We start from the raw sequence: 17,542 nt of genomic DNA, 5'->3' as shown, positions 1-17,542 counted from the left end.
CAGGCCCACAGCACAGAAGCTAGAGACCCACTGAAGGTGGGGGGTGGAATGGGGGAAGACATGGAAATCCAAGAGGTTCACAACACCCCAAAAATCCTCTTATAAAAGCAGGCCAGCTCCCTCAGATTCATTCTGCAGCAGGAGAGTCTCACTCAAGTATTATTTGATCTCCCGAGGGTTAATTATCCTGGTTGGTGATAGAACACAAACAAACACAGAAAACGGCAAATGGCCAAAAGAACTACAGGCTGCATAAATTGGTGCTGGAACATCAGAGGCGTTTGGTGAGTGAAAGGGTTGCAATAATAATACAGTGGTGCCCCGCAAGACAAATGCCTCGCAAGACGGAAAACTCGCTAGACGAAAGAGTTTTCAGTTTTGGAGGTGCTTCGCAAAACGAATCTCCTATGGGCTTGCTTCGCAAGACAAAAATGTCTTGCGAGTTCCTGTGGGGTTTTTTCCCCTTCCCCCCTTTTTCTAAGCTGCTAAGCCGCTTATCAGCTGATCCGATAAGCCGCTAAAAGCCGCTAATAGCGCTAATCCGTCAATGGGCTTGCTTCGCAAGACGAAAAAACCGCTAGACGAAGAGAATCACAGAACGGATTCTTTTCGTCTTGCGAGGCACCACAATAATAATAATAATAATAATAATAATAATAATAATAATAATAATGGCAGTGCCAGCCCAAAGTTCTGCATGATCAGATTAGGAGGTGCAGATTGAATTCCCCTCCTTCAGAATCCACTGTTGACACACTTTGGGTGGATTAAGTAAAGAACAGTTCGCCCCCTCAAGTGATTTACAGTTACAAGCACTTTGTGCATTCAAGTCTTTTTGGGACTGAGCATTTGAATTGAGTTGCTATTAGCATGGCCAACTCGACATCTTGCTTTCCAAATCTGAACAACCACAGGGTCCAAGGGACTAGGAAAGCAGAAAGCACTGGAGAAGCAGTTTGAAATGTTACACCAGTGAAACCATTTTACTAGGTTTTGGAAGGCAGTGGCAATGCTATACAAGGGCAACAATTGATTTATTTTTTTTTAAAAAAGGTCCCCATTCAAAGTTGCATTAGATTTTTTTTGGGGGGGGGGTAGAGTAATAACCAATGAGAAGGGAGATATTGGGATGATAGTCCCAAAACCATTTTGAACATTTAAAGAGCCAAGTAAGGGGGAACAAAAGTGTCAACTGGCAACATTTGTTATAAAATGCTTTAATAAATAGTTTTCTTCCGAAAGCTATCGAAGAACATGTCAAACAAAATGTACTGCACAGAAGTTCCTGCAAATTCCCGCATTCATGTACTGTATAAAATAAAAGTGGATTCAAAAAAACATTCAGGGTTACATTGAGTGGCCAAAACGTTGAGAGAGAAACATCAATTTTCTTTGCAATGATAGGATAGCTAAGTAACGTAGGGTTAAGTTTTCCCAGTAATTAAAAGAAAGATATAGCTCATTTCTTTAATAATAAAGCTTTTTTTCTTTTTTTAAAAAAAATCATTAACAACCACCCCACAAATAATGCACAAGCCTTCCGTTATGAATAACCATTTCTTGCAAGGCATTCCACCTTCTGAGATGGAAGCAGGCATTTTGACAGATGTTGTGCCATGACCCCTGTTGGAGACATCTTGGCAGGACTGGCCAGGAGGAGGAGGAATGGGATGAGAGGGCAGAACGGGGGTTCCCAGGGAGGCGCTGGTCTAGGAATTGGGGAGAAGAGCAGGCTAGGAGAGAGAGGAGGCCTTGCCTTGGTGACAGCAGATAACCCTGGTTGTCACAGGGAGCAGTCTGACTTGCCTCCCGCTGCTGTCTCTTGCCAGGGAAGCACTGCTTGCCTCCAGGGAGAGGGCTGAGACGAGAAGGGACAGCGAGCTGGCCATGCCAGCTGTGTCACCGAGGACACGGCAACATCTGCAGCAGCAGACTCAGCCTACTTGCGGGAGTCTTCACTTGCTTGCCCAGACCCAAGGCTTGTGAAAACAACCGCATGGATGACTGGCCCGGTCTCCAAAAGCGGAGCCTAGGGTGTGGTTCAAGTGTTGGGGCCTATTAGCTTACACCTAGCCATGCAGCTTAGAGCTCTGTAGCAGTGGCAGGGGAAGCCACTCAGGCACCTGGGACAGGACGCACCACGGGGCCTCCGAGGAGTCTGCCTGCCTCCTCCCACTCAGCCGCCCTACAGCTGGGGGGAGGCAGCGGGAGGACCGTTAGGGGAGCGCTGAGCCTGCGGGCGCCCAAGCCACTGTGTCTCTCCCAAGAGAGACGCGTGGCTCCTGGCCCAGAAATGGAAGCAACAAGAACTCCCCACATTGGAAGATTGGCAAGTAAAGATGGTCGAATACGTGCAGCTGGTGAAGCTGACAGGGAAGATTCGGAATCACTGTGATGATTTGTTCCAAAAGGACTGGGGCAAATTTATACTCTATATGAAAGAAAATTGCAAACAGTTGAATACGTTTGTAGGTTTAAGTTGAAATGTTTAGTAATGGGAAATTAAGGAGCTGATTTATTTATAAGTAGGTGATTGTTAAAAGGTTGATTTAAGGTAAAAAAGTGAATTTAGGAATGTGGAGAAATTGGTAATGAGATATGGAAGTCTGTTAGAGGGAAGGAAGGAGGTCGGTGCTTTATTTAAGTAATGTCTTAAGTTATTTTTTGATACTGAAATGTAATAAAATATGGAAAACTTAATAAAAATTATATTAAAAAAAAGAGAGAGACGCGTGGCTTGGGCGCGCTGCAGGCCCCACGGTGAGTGCCACCTGGCATTTTGTCACCCCTCCCTCAGTGGTGATACCCGGGGCGGCCCACACCTACTGCATCCCCCTTCCTCTGTCCCTGCTCTGCAGTGATTTCTGAATCATGCAACCTGATCTATGCTCCGCCGCTGCAGTGAATTCTGGAACAAAGCCTTTAATAATAACCAAGCCAAGAGTCCAGGTATGTGGAAGCCTGGGCATCACGGGGTCAAGAAGAGCAGTCCTGCGGACATCTAATTAATACACAAAAGGTGTGGCGCGATGTGCTACAAGTTTCCCAACCCCCACTAGTAGCAGCCAATGAAGTGGAGCAGAGGCGGGGAAACTCAACGCGGTGGGAGCATTGTCATGTCAAAACATTTCAAATCGCTACTTGCTATCAAAGGAAAGAGGGAGACAAAAGAGGTGCCAGGACTGCTGTTTTGGTGTCAGCGTTGGGATCTGCCAAAATGCCTGGCTCCAATCTGAGCTTGCCAGCCTTGTTCCACAGAGGTGAATAAGCAAAACAGAAACAAGAAATGAGAAAAAAATAATTGTTCCCTTCATTAGGCCTGTATTAAAAAAAATAAAAATGCAAAAAAGCAATACCACATGTAAGACATTCACGAAAGAAAGAAAAATATTGCCCTGTTTTTATACTGTACAGTATACTTACTCTGCGTTCTTGAGATGGGAGGAAACAGTCTGAATCTATTTACATGTGAAATGATGGTGATACATTGGAAAAGTACAAAAAAAAGTGATCAACAGATTCCCAACATTGATTGCATTAACATCACTTCCTAATATGGACATAATACCAAAATAAGTTTTATTTGTATTCTTTTTTCATTTTTTTTAGAAACTGCCATAAAACTTCCCTTTCTGTGACATAAATTAAAAAGGAATGACGTTTAAAAAAAGACCAAAAATATTTTAAGTTATTAACTCAAATATACAGAAATGATTCATTTAAATATGTACATATTTACAAAAACACACTCTCGTAATCTGAAAATAAACTGTTGTCAGTCTTGAGAATACCAAATATGGTATCCTCTTACGGTAAACTTAGATGGGCATGGCAGTCTTTGACAGTTGCTATAGAAAAAGGAAGTTGAAATTTCAAGGCACTTGATGCGTGCTTCAATACTGCAATCCTAAGGTAATTAAAACAAATTTACATAGTCAAATTAAAAAGGCCACTTTTTCCAACCACAGTTTGAAAGATCTCTATAGGATTTTTTTGTTCCAAAAAAATAAGGCATTTTTTTTTGGGTGGGGGGAAACTTGCAGAACTTAAGCGCAGGGAGTGGTTTCTAAGTATGGATTCAAAAGAACAGTTCATGTGAGGGTTTTTTTTACCCCTTAAGTCCAGTAACTTCCTCAACCAGGAGGTTTTTAAGCTACTGTTACAACAGGTAAAAAGAAACATGTTCTGTAAACAGTGTAGAGTCTTGGGTGATAAACTTTTATGAAATCGAAAATACAAACTTCCCTCCTCTGCCAACACAGCAAGTGTTCTCCACGTAAAGTTTACAAAAATAGCAACTATCAAAGATTACTCTATCATCTGACAGTCATTGAATAATTTATACAAGGCTAAAAGAAACAAAATAAAGTTTTTATCATTTTAACTTTTTTTTATTCAAAATAAAGTAACTATGAACATTTGACTCCAGACAATTAAGTCCTTGGTGCAAAGCGGAGACGCCAATTTCTCCAACTCTGTTCAACGTTGACAGTGCGGATATGGTCCGAACAAAGATTTAGTCTCTTCCGCCTTCAAGGTTTGCTGTGTTCACATTTTTTACAGATCTGTTGTCCATTTTGGTTGTCTGAAGAGATTTCTTAATAGGACTATTCTCTAAGGAGTCCATTGCCTTTGCTGACAAAGGCTTAGAGTGTTTGTGAGAGAGGAATTTGTCCATTTCCATGACCTCTCTCTCTTCTTCCTCCTCCTCCTCCTCATACTCTGTGTACTCCTCTACTCCGTCGTAAGTTCTTTTTTGAGGAGCTATAAAATTTTTGGGTTCATAATGAATGCCTTTGCGGTTGCAAGGTCTCTCAATAGGATTCCATATGGGATTTAGAGGCGCCCATTGGTTATTTGCAGCCTCTTCTATGGATGGGCGATTTCTCTCTCTCTCTTTTCTTCTCTTTCGCGTCCACCACACACAGATAATTATACAGGTTAACCACACAATGCTAAAAACTACACAAAGGATTGGAACCAGGTAATCTAGAAAACATAAGCCAAACATACAGCTTAGTGAGCAACTGCTAAGCGAGACAGAATTGAAGGCATGTGCAAATAAAGTCTCCAAGAGGCGTGATAAATACCTGCTCCAAGGGGACATTAACAATCTAGCTGTTGTTCGACTGAAGTCTCATTCCACACTTCCTCTTGTCCTGCTGCTTTCTCCCAGGGGGAAACCTCTCTTTAGTGCTCAATTGGAGCAAAAAAATGGCAATTTGGGTTTTCTCTGGATTGACTGTTTGCTCCAATTCAGAGCAGGTTTTCCCTGGGAAAGAAGCAGGCCAAGGGGGAAACTGCTCGGATCTGGACCCATGCTTTCAAGGCACAGGACGAATAGGAGTGTGGACGATCCCTGAGGTTTTTGGTTTTTTCTTTAAGTTTTGCCCATTTTGGTCTTCCAAAAGCATTGTGTGGAAAACAGAAAGCAACAATGCAAACCCCTTGTCCCTACAGCTGTCCCATGTGGAACTTGCTTCCACGTAAAGCACAATATGCCCAAGCAATGGTATCTGTTAGCCAGTAGGAAATAGAAGTGACATGGACGTAAAAACAACCACCCCTCAATAGCCAGCCTAGACTTCAACACTATTTTTTCTTAAAAAGGGGGGGGGGTGGAGAGGTAAGGGCAAATATGATAGGTATCAAATTTGTTAGTATTTCAATTACAGTTGTACCTTGGTTTTCAAACAGCTTAGTTCCTAAACTAAGCTGGCTCCCAAACACAGCAAACCCGGAAGTGACTGTTCCAGTTTGCAAACTATTTTTGGAAGCCGAACGTCCAACGGGGCTTCCGCTAGGCTGCAGGAGCTGCCTGCAGCCAATCAGAAGCCGCGCTTTAGTTTCCGAACGTTTTGAAAATTGAACGGACTTCCGGAATGGATTCCGTTCGACTTCCAAGGTACGTCTGTACCAGTCAGCCACATTTGGCACAGCTAGCAAGAATAATCTTGCAGAGTTATGCAGGCCCTCTTCTGAATCACACGGCCCTTGTTCCAGAAAGGGGAGCGGGCTGAAATTGCATCCAACACTGCTCACTGCATGAATAAAAGTGAAGCATAATGCTATGCGTTATGATTCTTCATTGGTCTTCCTTTCCCACACCCCTTACACAACGCAGCCACTCAATTTGAGGTAGAAAACCAGCTGGAGTGGGGGAGAGTGGTGCTTCTTAAACCCTGCATTATTTTTCTGCTGATAATATCCCCCCTCAGCTAATTTTACCCCTAATAGGGAAAAGACACAGGTATCTTTTTCCTAGTGGAGGTAAAAATAGCCTCCAGGAAACTATTTTTAGCGTGCGGGGGGTGGGTGGGGGTGGGACGGGGACCATGCAAGAGTCTCCTCCCCACTGGCCTTTCATTTCAAAGTTGCAACCTCAGCAGCTGCATTGTGTAAAAACGGAACAAAAACCGTCTCACAAAAGCCTCATGGAATGGCATGCGATGCACAGCTTAACTCTTGAGTTATGCCATCAAATAACCCAACACTTAAGACACACACAACTCACCTGATGAAGAATTCCCAACCACTATGGTCTCTATTTTGACTTCAGTTACTGCCAGCATAACTGTACTGTTTTGTCGCTTTGTAATGGTGTTTACTATAGTGTTGGCTGCATTCTGAATAAGGCTGTTATCGGTCTCCTCTTGATGCGAGATGAAAGACTGGGAACAGAGAAGACAGACAGGAAACTTAAGTTTACAATGAAGTATTTTTTTAAAAAATAGCCATGTTACCTTGTATTTAGGGGACCAGACTTAAGTCTGAGAACCTGAGAATCCCAGTTTGCTGCTAAAGGATGAGTGCTGGTTTGACGCCAGTATAGAAATATTATGCTAGCATTGTGTGCCCTGTCCATTAAGAGCAGTATGGGTAAGTTACACATGACAAACTTCCGTGTTACTTACACCTCTGAGCTAAACTTAGTCATCGTTTGGAGGCTTTTAAGGTATCCAACTAGGCATCTACACTAATGATATGATCTGTTATATATAACTGTGCGCTTTCCAGTTTGCATCATAGCACAGAGTATTCTTTAGTTGCAGATGTAGCAGAGCAGCTAAGAATATCTGGCCAATACTACACCTTTTGGCGCGAGGACCTCTTTCCCTTGCCCTAATAACAAGGAAGGTGACAGCTAACAGCCTTCAGCCCTTAGGGAATCCAAGTTCATTCCCCTCTCCCAAGCTGAACTCACCTTATCTTTCTGCCAGAGGCATCAGAGGCAATTTCATGGTGACTTCACTAACCAATTCTTAAACAGAAGCAGTGCAGCAGGGGAAGTCTACAACCAAACTCTGAACTGCACAATTGTAGGTAACTGTTTATTTCCTAGGCAATTCATGTTGCAAGTAGAAAGAAACCAAGTTTAGGAGGGCAACCTCTAGCTTGCTCACGTGTATATCCTATAATCGTTGCTCTTCCCTTCTCCAACCTATGAAGGCACTAAAGGCTGATAGAGACAAGCAGGATCCGTTATTTTCTGACCAGCTCCATGTATTGAGAGGGCCAACTATGTAGCTTTCCCAATGAGCCTACCAACTACTCATCAAATCCTCGGGGCTGAAACAGATGCGGCACGAGAGATGCGTGCTTGGCTATCCCATCTGGTTTTTGTTTGTTGAAAACAGCTGTGGTGTGTATGTGTGTCAGAGCAGTTTTACCGGGGGAAGGGAGTAATTGAAGATATTCCCTTGCGCAAATTCCCCACAAGCTACTATTAATCCCACAAAAGCGGGGGTGGGGGGAGAAACAGAGGCTCACACAGTTTCCTTACCCTATGGCTAATTCTTTACAGGAAGGGTTACTTTCTTCCCTGGCACCATTGCCGCAATAAAAAAACCGGAGACTTCCACACCTGATTTTAAGTGTCTTTCTCTCTTGTGTGTGTGTGTGCATACACACACACACACAAACAAAATAGGATCTCCTCCATCAACAGCAGTCTTTGGTCCTAAGTCACTTTCCACTTTCAGAGGAACAGCGAGGACATAGAGCTGTGTTTGTAATCGTAACTGCTTTGCCACACGGAAAACAACGGGCCAGGATTTGTTACATTACTTGAAATGTTTTCCTTCCAAATAAAGAAAAGGTAGCAGCCTCTCTCTCAATTCACGCTTGACTCCAGCATTATATATATTTTATTATGTTTGTATACTTGTTGGAAGCAGCCTGGAGTAGCTAAGGCAGATGCACGAGGTACAAATAACCACCACTAACAACACACAAAACATGTATCCCATTGTTCCACCACCAAAAGAGGCATACACAGTAGCTTAAATGTTACAATCAGTAAAACAATTCATAAAACAATTTGATGGCAGTTAAGAAAAGCAGCAGAGTGCTAGGAGTCACCCACACTTTTGCTTGACCCATATTGTGTAACCAATTAACCCCCCCCCAAAGGTCTGAGAGCTTTCCTTGTTTTGCCTTGCAAAAATCAGGTCATACCTGCTGAATCAGATCGTATCATATGTGTGTAAAATTGGAAGAGATTTTGCTTTAAGAAAGCTACAGTTCAGCAGGTCAGATGGGATTTTTGCAAGGCACAGCTATGATGAGAAAAGCTCTTGTACCCGGGGAACTGATTGGTATACAATCTGATCAAGATATGGGTTAAAAGTATGGATGAGCTCTTGGGCTGAAGACAAATCTCAAGTACTTCTCTCTCTTCATTCTCTGATGCTTTTTTGTTTTGCTCAAGCAGTTGTCTTAGTGTAACCAGCAATGTTACAATGGAGTTTTGAAGCTGGCTCTGTACAGGGTAGCAGCAAAAGATCGCTTAGTGGAATGCTTTAATTTTTTTGTATAGTGGCTACCAGGTTAAACCCAGTCTTTCCCTGGCTTCTACCTACCCAAGACATCCATTGCCCTCTTCCATAATTGCATTAACTGTGAACTGAAGGCCTTCTGCTCCTCTGTCTCTCACCCAAGGAAGGTCTCAACCCTATTCTCCTTCTGCCTCACACACTCACAAATCCAACGCTTCTGCTCTTGTCATCATGCCAGTTTCTTTGATAGATTTGGCCGCATTTCAACAATGCATCTCAACATCTGTTTAGCTTTCGAATAGTTGTCATCTGAATTGACTATTGGTATTTTATTTTTTTTAAGTGATGAAACCTTGTAATGATGTTTTGTTTTAGTGTATACTGCCTTGATATATTTTATGATATGGTGGTACAGAAATATTTTAATAAGTAAGTCTTCAACTGGTTTCCTGATGAAGCTCATGGTAACTAGCTCAGGGTCTTGAGTCTTTCTGACACCTGCTTTCATCAAGGCTACTACAGACAATACATTTTTCCCACTTAGAAAGAAGTTTAATACTTACAATAGCAACTTCCACGGCGTTTTCTATGGAGTACGATAGATCACACAACACCAGTAGCATTCTCTCACTAGAAACGGACCTAGTGGCTGGTAAATATCTGATTTCTGAGCAAATATTTTCAACAGTAGTACCCTGTGAGAAAGAAAACAAGACCAACTCTTCTAGAAAACCGGAGTATAAAAATTAAAGTACACACTAATTTCAGAACAATTTAGAAATGATAAATTGATATAAGAGTAAAGTAGAAAAAAGGCTCGCTCCAAATCTCCCAGTGTCATGTGATGGACAGGCACACAAACAGGGGGCTTAAAACATTAGAAGTACTGCTCCAATGTTCAGCATTCTCACTGGACTGTTTTGTATTTTCTTGGCGCATTCTGGGAAGATAGGAAGGGAACTGAAGTTTACCTTAAATCACAGGTGGTATTAATGAAGACCTGAACAAAAGGAATGGGGGGGTTCACCTCCCAGGATGATCTCCCTCCCCCACAGAATTTATTCTCAAGGCTGGGAGGAAACAATCTGACACTACAAATGTGTTTGTCTTATGAATTCATAGGTAGAAAAGGTAAAGCATAACACTGGCTTACTTTACAGGTAAATCCAATGTGAAATGGTCTTTTGGTTACTTATAAAGTAACCTCAACTCCAAACTGCTGCACTGACTGATGACGGTGATGGATGGGAAAGTATAAAGGACAGTAATAAATAATTTCTATGGACTGGCATGCAAAGCTTTCCTAAAGTTGTGCTCGCTCTTTGGGATTGCTGCATTTCCTTTTCACTAGGAGCAGGAGGAATGGTAGCCCACTGAAGATGCCACTGCCAAGTCAGAGGACACCCAACATTCTCAACATCCTGCAGAAGACTCCATGGTGCAGATAAGGGCCTAACAAGCAAGGCAAGTTTTGAAAGACTGGAAAGCTGGTGGCTTGTTTAAAAGACACTTTAAAAAGCAAATACAGGAAAAAGTCCAAGGTCCACAACACCTGTACCTAGCCTTCACAAAACTGGCCTGCGTCCTTGGATCATTCTGAAAGCTCTACACTGCAATCTATCACTGATGTTCGTTCTATGGGGCAGTGCACTGAAACGCATTAGAGCATTTAAAACAAACAATTCACACCTTTCTTTAAATCCAAAGCTAACTCAAACCAAGACACAGGAGTCTCAATGGATTTTCCTCGGAGGAAGCCAGCTGCACCCTAATCTGCACCCACGCAAAGCCTTTATTTCAGAACTAACTAGTGCTGAGTAATTCTGGTGCTTAGAAGCAGCACTTCCCCTTCTCTGCTCAGTGGAGCTCAAAGGGCAAAGGGCTCAGCGGTACAGGAAATGCTTTGCACACAGAAAGACCTTAGGTTCAATCCCTGGGAAAGGTTGTTATCTGAAAACCGAGAAAGCCTGGGCCAGTCAGTTATTAGCCCATTGGATGGACCAATGGGTCTAACTCAGTCTAAGGTACCTTCTTATGGATCACTCAGCTGAACTTCATGGCAGATGTCTGAAAAACCGAGGCAGTTGGAAGTGATAAAGAAGCACATTTTTCAAGCAAGATTTCTAGGTTTCAACGTTGTGCATTGCTTAGAAACTCTGTCAAGATGTTCGTAAGACTTTGAATTCTCACCTGGGGTACTTTGTCTCTGTTAAAAATCAGAGTGATTCTTGCACAGCTGTTGTCCAAGTAACCCGAATTGGGGGGACACTTGATGTTGACAGGAAGAGGTTCTGATTCACTGCATTCCCCCCAGTCAGCACAAGGCGGTTGGAAACATTTGGTGTACATTTTCTCTTGGCATTCTTGACCTCTGGAGCATTGGTGACTAGCATGGTCCCCATGTTTGGTCAACAAACAAGATTTTCTCCCACACCACACCTAGAATGTAGCAGAGGGGATTTTTAGCGTGTAACAATGGACAATCATGAAAATGAGGGTTGTAGTAGCTTGTAGTTCACACAAGGAGGCTTCTCTTCTAGTTAATCCAAGCCACAGAAGATTTTGGAGACTGTAATGGTCATCTCCTATCTCAGGTGATTATTACAAAGCACCGAGACTTGCACTTCTAGGCTCAGCAATACCACTGATTTCTTTACATTGTGCATACAATCATTACAGGGATTATTCCACTGCAGAGGTCAGCAAACTTACGCCTCGGGCCGGTGTCTCCAGCGCCGATTGCACGGCGGGCTGGAGAGCGCGTGCCCATACACATGCACACACACAATTTTCAGCGCACTTCTGGGTCAGAGGAGCACTAGAAATAGCTTGTGCGCATGTGCGCAGGCCTCCTCCAACCCGTATGTGCACCGAAAATAATGCTTGCGCATGTGCAAATAACGCATGCGCACAAGCTAATTCCGGTGCTCCTCCAACCCGGAAGTGGGCAGCCGCGCAGCACAGCACTGGTAAGAGCGGGCGGTGGGGGTCGCCGCGGGCCCAATAAACGAGCCTTATCAAGCACATGGGCCTTAGTTTGGAGACCCCTGTTCCACTGTCTCTTGAGCAAGACAGATGTCAAGCCTAAGTTATAATAAGCATTAAGTGCATTAAGTGAATATCAGGTGAAACTTGGAGGGAGCAAATTAGCAAATTAATGAAGCTGACACATGAGTGCGGTGAGGGTTGAAAAGTTTGAAGAAATAGGGAATTTAAATGATTTAGCATTCAACTTCATGTAACTACCTTAGTGCAGTCAATGTGGCCATCCAGACAGTGGCAGTTGTTGCATTCTTGATCCCATCTGCTGCCATGGGGGAAGGATGTTCCTTTAAGCCAGCAAGACTTTCCAAATCCTATCACTTGGGGGGGGGGGGAGAGAAAGAACAGGGAATAGTTTTCATTTTAAGTATTGGATCAAGCCAAAAGAGAATACCAAGTTCACCTTAAAGGTAAAGGTACCCCTGCCGGTACGGGCCAGTCTTGACAGACTCTAGGGTTGTGCGCTCATCTCACTCTATAGGCTGGGAGCCAGCGCTGTCCGCAGACACTTCTGGGTCACGTGGCCAGCGTGACAAGCTGCATCTGGTGAGCCAGCGCAGCACACGGAAACGCCATTTACCTTCCCGCTAGTAAGCGGTCCCTATTTATCTACTTGCACCCGGGGGTGCTTTCGAACAGCTAGGTTGGCAGGCACTGGGACCGAGCAACGGGAGCGCACCCCACCGCGGGGATTCGAACCGCCGACCATGCGATCAGCAAGTCCTAGTCGCTGAGGTTTTACCCACAGCGCCACCTGCGTCCCTGTAAGTTCACCTTACAGATAAGCTATAACACATGCCGCTGTGCAAGACACTGCGAAGTAGCATTTGATATTTATTGCTCTCAGTTTAAAGCATTAAGTTACCTTCTTGGCATCTAGTTCCAGCTCTCCCAGGGGGGCAAATGCACCTGTAGCCATTTATTTCATCAATACATGTAGAACCGTATGCACACGGAGAGGACTGGCATTCATCAATATCTGAAAGGGAAGAAAACAAGCGTTTTAATACAATGCTCTAAGCACAAACTGTTTACAATTTTGGAGCACAGTTCAGCCCAACCAGACATCTGTATAAAGTTGTAAACAGGCTTTATACAGTATTACAGTATGCTAAAAAGTAAGAAGACTCATCTGTAGAAGCATTAGTCAGTATCATGTGTAACCTGTGGCTGTGCACTGAAAATGCCCCCAAATAATTCTGTTTGCATTTTCCTGTGCTAACTAACATTTATGTCCCAATGATCTAGCAACACTGCTGAGCATTCCAGGAATTAAGATGTTCTACTGGAGTTGTACTGCCACTAAAAGATTCAGGATAGGTTAACACCATTTTTAGTATGCATTCTTACTAGAGGAAGATATCAGAACATTACTATTTCTTTCAAGCAGCATATATTTAGCATGTGAAATGCATGTAAAGATACACTTCAAGGGGCAAGTCCTATTAAAAAAAACACCAATGCTTTGTTTATGGATACTGTCTAAGGAAAGGGTTCACTAAGGGCTGGGGTGTACAGCTTAAATACAATTTACGCCAAATCACTGTTAGTTGCATTTGTCAAATGAAGAAAGGAATTCTGTCCCAAAACAAAGCGGTCACCATTCTTTTACAAGGAAAGGGTCAGCATCTGTGAATAATTCAGTTAGCTTCTGCTTCATTATTTGGGATACAGATGACGCATGCTTAATGCATCAAAACTCAAAGGGTACAATGCAACAAACAGTTCAGGTCAATGGCACGACCTCCCTGGTCCTTTCCTTACGCAGGTACTTACTAATTCTGCAGTCTGGACCAGCAAACCCAGGTGCACATTCACAACGAAACCAATTCACACCATCAACACAGATGCCTCCATTGTAACTGTAAAAATAATAAAGCTATCATTGCAATGAAGGCTGTCATGGTAGTTTCACAAGCCGAGAGATAAGAACCTTTGGGTTTATGTACATAATGGCCTGTTCAAATGCAAATTTCTTTTATTTGTATCAACAGACATTGTCTCACTATTCAGTCATGCAGGATTCAAGATGCTTAGTTAATTCATAATGTACGCCCATTTAATAAACCATCTGCATTGTCTTAACTTCTCCAATTAAACATTGTTAATTAAATAATCAGTGGCACAGAGGAGGGGGTCTATTCCCATTAAGAGAAGCAGCATATTAAGGATGGCATTGAATAAGTTTTCATTCAAACCCCATATTTTCTAATAAAATGGAAAGACAATGGGACAGACATGCTTTAAAGAATACAAGGAGCAATATAGAATAATTCTTAGACCAATTGTTTTTTAAGCAAAGACACAGCTTTAGAAATGTGTACTCATTCCAAAGCTAACTTGACATTTTAAAATCCACTTGCTTTCATTACATTTAGATTACTGCATCAAAAAAGGTTGCCATGTTCCAGGTTCCTATGACTGCAGAACTTCTGAATGCAGTTATAGTAGGTTCCAGAAACTCTACAACCATCACAAGCTGGGAACAAGACTTGGAAGCTTTGTGACATGTAGACAAAGTACAGTACACCAAAGTCTGAATTATTATACACAGGGCAGGAATACTGAAAGACAAAGAGGCACTGGAGAACTGTGCTGTTCAATAAGCAGATAGCAATCAGCTTTCCTGAGATTGTGGAAGGAACAATGTACTTTTAAAAAAGACTGGATAAGGACTATAAAGAAGGGATAGAAATTATTTCTCTGAATAATTTGAAGGCGGCTTCGCACGTTACAAGAGGAAAGCGTGTGTTGCCTTTGCATCCTCAACATGCATCCTTTTGGTAATATTTGACTGGAAAGCGTGGAGACGCAAACACATCAAAATTTCACATATGAAGTGAGCACTGGCCAGTTGCGGCTCACTCCCTAGATGTCTCTACTGTTTTGCTTCAAGACAAGCGTGACAGAGATATGAGGACAACACTCTGTGGAAAAGGGACCTGTATTCCCCAGCTATGGATGGACAGAGGGACAAAATCTGTGTCAGTCTGGTTCATAATGGGATGGGACTAAAGTCTCTCCTATTTCATTTCCAGGTGTGCTTTTGAGGACAAATCCATATAAATCCCTAAAACGGCACACAGATTTTTTAAACGTACAAATTAAGAAAAAGATTACAAGGTGTCTGCCCATCTTCTCCTGTTTTTAAAAACATAATTTTGGCGGCCTAAGGGAAGCTAGTGGCAGTGTGAGGCTCCTACTGCTTCACCTATTGAAATCAATGTAGCAAGTCGCCCGAGCAGAGAAGTTCTGATGATGCGCCTGGGCTCTCAGGAGAAATTTTATGTGCATTTTACATCCAATCCCCCTTATAGAGTCTCAGGGGAAATTGAACATAAAGTTACATGAGACCAACAGTTACCTGAGACCAACTACTCCCAGGTGGGCTTTCTACATTGATTTTAAAGTGAGGGGCGAGAGGAGCCCCGTGTGCTAGCTAGCCACCCGTAGGCAGTTGAAATTACCTTTTTTAAAAACAGCGAAAGCTGACGACAGACAAGCAGCTGTCAGGCCACCTCATGTGCAAATCTGCAGGAGGCTAGGAATCTAGCAAGTGTGGGTTTCAGAGTAAGCACCTGCCCTAATTGGTCTGGGCAGATGGGGTAGGGTGTGTCCGCTTTGGAGATACAGCTTTCTGGATTCTCTCCTCATCCCTAACATTTGCAAGGCAGCTTTTAAGAGGATGGGCAGGTGGTTCTTCACACTTAAGGGTGAACTAGCCACTCATATATGCTGCTGGGAAGTACTGCTGATTGGGTCAGACTGGATACTGAGCTAGCTAGACTTTGAGACTTCTTCCAGAGCAGGCAGCTTTCTACCCTCATCTGAAATGGTATGAACTATTTTTTGAAGCCAGATATGTCGAAGATCTTCTATCTGTAGCACACTGTCTCACTGACGACAATTATGGGTATGCATGTATGTAAACCTTTACAACTTGGCTTCTAAAAATGTGGGGCAGAACAATGTTCAACCAGATGGCAGAGGTCCCTTTCAGCCCTTCAAATGCAAGGATTTAGTCAAAATGGGCACAGGAATCTTTTGTATACACTGTGCTCAATTATAAAACCATTGGTATTATTTTCATGTCAATATTCATTAAGGTTAACACGTATGCGCTTTCTGCTTTGTTACCGTCTTCCCACTTTAAACTCCTACTCTTGACACAAATGCCAAATACCTATAACTGAATGAGCCTAATAGCTTTAGTATGATTTTTCAATTTTTATTTTTTTTTAGGCTAATTTCATAGAACTTTTCAAACTACAAATCTCATATTACCACTACGGAGCAGAAACCAGGCTCCATAGGAGAATACGTATTGGCAGAGCTGCCAGTTAGCAAAGAAATACAGGAAGTTCATAGGAAAGACCAGCACAATAGTTTAGAGTATAGGGCTTAAGTAGCCTTGATTAACAGGATTATCCGCATTCAGCTATTGTACTAGGACATTTTGAAAAAAGAATGATCATGAGTACTTACCATGGATGTGGATTGCAGTCGTTAATATCTGAACAAAGAAAATTAAACTGAATCAGTGCATTGAATTATGTACACAGTATAAAAACTGCACCTTGATCTAGCAGGTCTATGTACACACAGTTTTCTTGCATGCCACCCGTATTAATTTATTGGCTTATTTAGAAACTATAGAGTTTTAAAACAGAATCCCTGGTCTGTAATAAACAACAACAAGAACAACAACAACAAATAATAGTAATAGTAGTAGTAGTAGTAATACTAATACTAATACTACTACTAATAATAATATTTCTACCCTGCCCCTCTGGCTGGGTTTCCCCAGCCACTCTGGGCGGCTTTCAACAGAACATTAAAAACAGAATAAAACTTCAAATATTAAAAATGTTAAACAGTGATTTGTTAAAAGTAAAACTAAACTCAGAAGTCTTCCTCTCATATGTAGAAGGAGAAGATGGACTGTACAGAAGGAAAATGGGAGAGCATGCAACTCCAAGGTTTTTCCTGGGCTCCTAGAAGCTTTCTGAGCACCACTAAACCATGGTTTTCTGTTGTGTGTGACCAATGTCATTACATGGCTCTCATCACATGACAGCGCTATGGAAATGTCACATGACTGTTGCAGGTATAGGTGGCACACAAACATCAGTTACCAACCTCAAAAATGACACATTTTAGACCGTAAAGGCACCACTTCAACTCTTAAATGTGGCTATCAGCAGTACAGGAGAACTGTATGGTAAGGCCCATCAAAATATAATGAGGGAAAACAAATGTACTTTTAAGAGGAGGGATGGGACCTCTGAATTCATTTCTCAAGATATGCTGAGCAAGTACCAGCTTTTATGTCATTTCCCACTATATAAGGCTATGTGCGTAAACCACACCTTGTAGAAGTAATCTGGGCTGGATCCCATATTTAGAACTTTGGGTTTGTAATTTGTGTAATGACCACTTAACACAAGACAATATTTGAATTAAGGATTCCTTTCCTTGCTTTCAACTAGATTCCACTTCCCACTGACCTTTCGACTACACAGCTAAATTCCAGATTGATGTGTGTTGAGGAAACTTCCTCTCCTATCTAATCAACTTGCAAAGTGCATAAGGAAACAGTTTAAACGGCTCTCGAATAGTTGCAAGAAGTCATTTCCAGGTACCACAGACTGCTCCCTCACATGGAGCCACTACCAGAACAGCCTCCCTCCCTCTCCTAGCCAGCTGTTTTAGGCATAAATAAA

At 42.5% G+C, this 17,542-nt stretch overlaps 1 protein-coding gene across 2 annotated transcripts in view; it reads right to left on the bottom strand.

The window, feature by feature from the left end:
• Positions 1 to 1,201: 1,201 nt before the first annotated feature.
• The window catches only part of JAG2 (jagged canonical Notch ligand 2), an 88,219-nt gene continuing 71,878 nt past the window's right edge, over positions 1,202 to 17,542 (bottom strand). For both annotated transcript variants that reach the window (XM_083517120.1, XM_083517119.1), the window contains 8 exons: positions 16,305 to 16,332; positions 13,596 to 13,681; positions 12,685 to 12,798; positions 12,024 to 12,139; positions 10,968 to 11,216; positions 9,341 to 9,472; positions 6,515 to 6,671; positions 1,202 to 4,989 (listed from right to left, as the gene is read on the bottom strand). In XM_083517120.1, the coding sequence (XP_083373246.1) occupies positions 4,517 to 4,989; positions 6,515 to 6,671; positions 9,341 to 9,472; positions 10,968 to 11,216; positions 12,024 to 12,139; positions 12,685 to 12,798; positions 13,596 to 13,681; positions 16,305 to 16,332 (1,355 nt within the window). In that variant the 3' untranslated portion in view covers positions 1,202 to 4,516. The remainder of the gene's footprint in view (positions 4,990 to 6,514; positions 6,672 to 9,340; positions 9,473 to 10,967; positions 11,217 to 12,023; positions 12,140 to 12,684; positions 12,799 to 13,595; positions 13,682 to 16,304; positions 16,333 to 17,542) is intronic.

Source organism: Podarcis liolepis (genome assembly GCF_965112155.1).
Source record: "Podarcis liolepis genome assembly, chromosome: 1".
Classification (NCBI taxonomy): Eukaryota; Metazoa; Chordata; class Lepidosauria; order Squamata; family Lacertidae; genus Podarcis; species Podarcis liolepis.
This window is presented reverse-complemented; position numbering and strand designations above follow the sequence as displayed.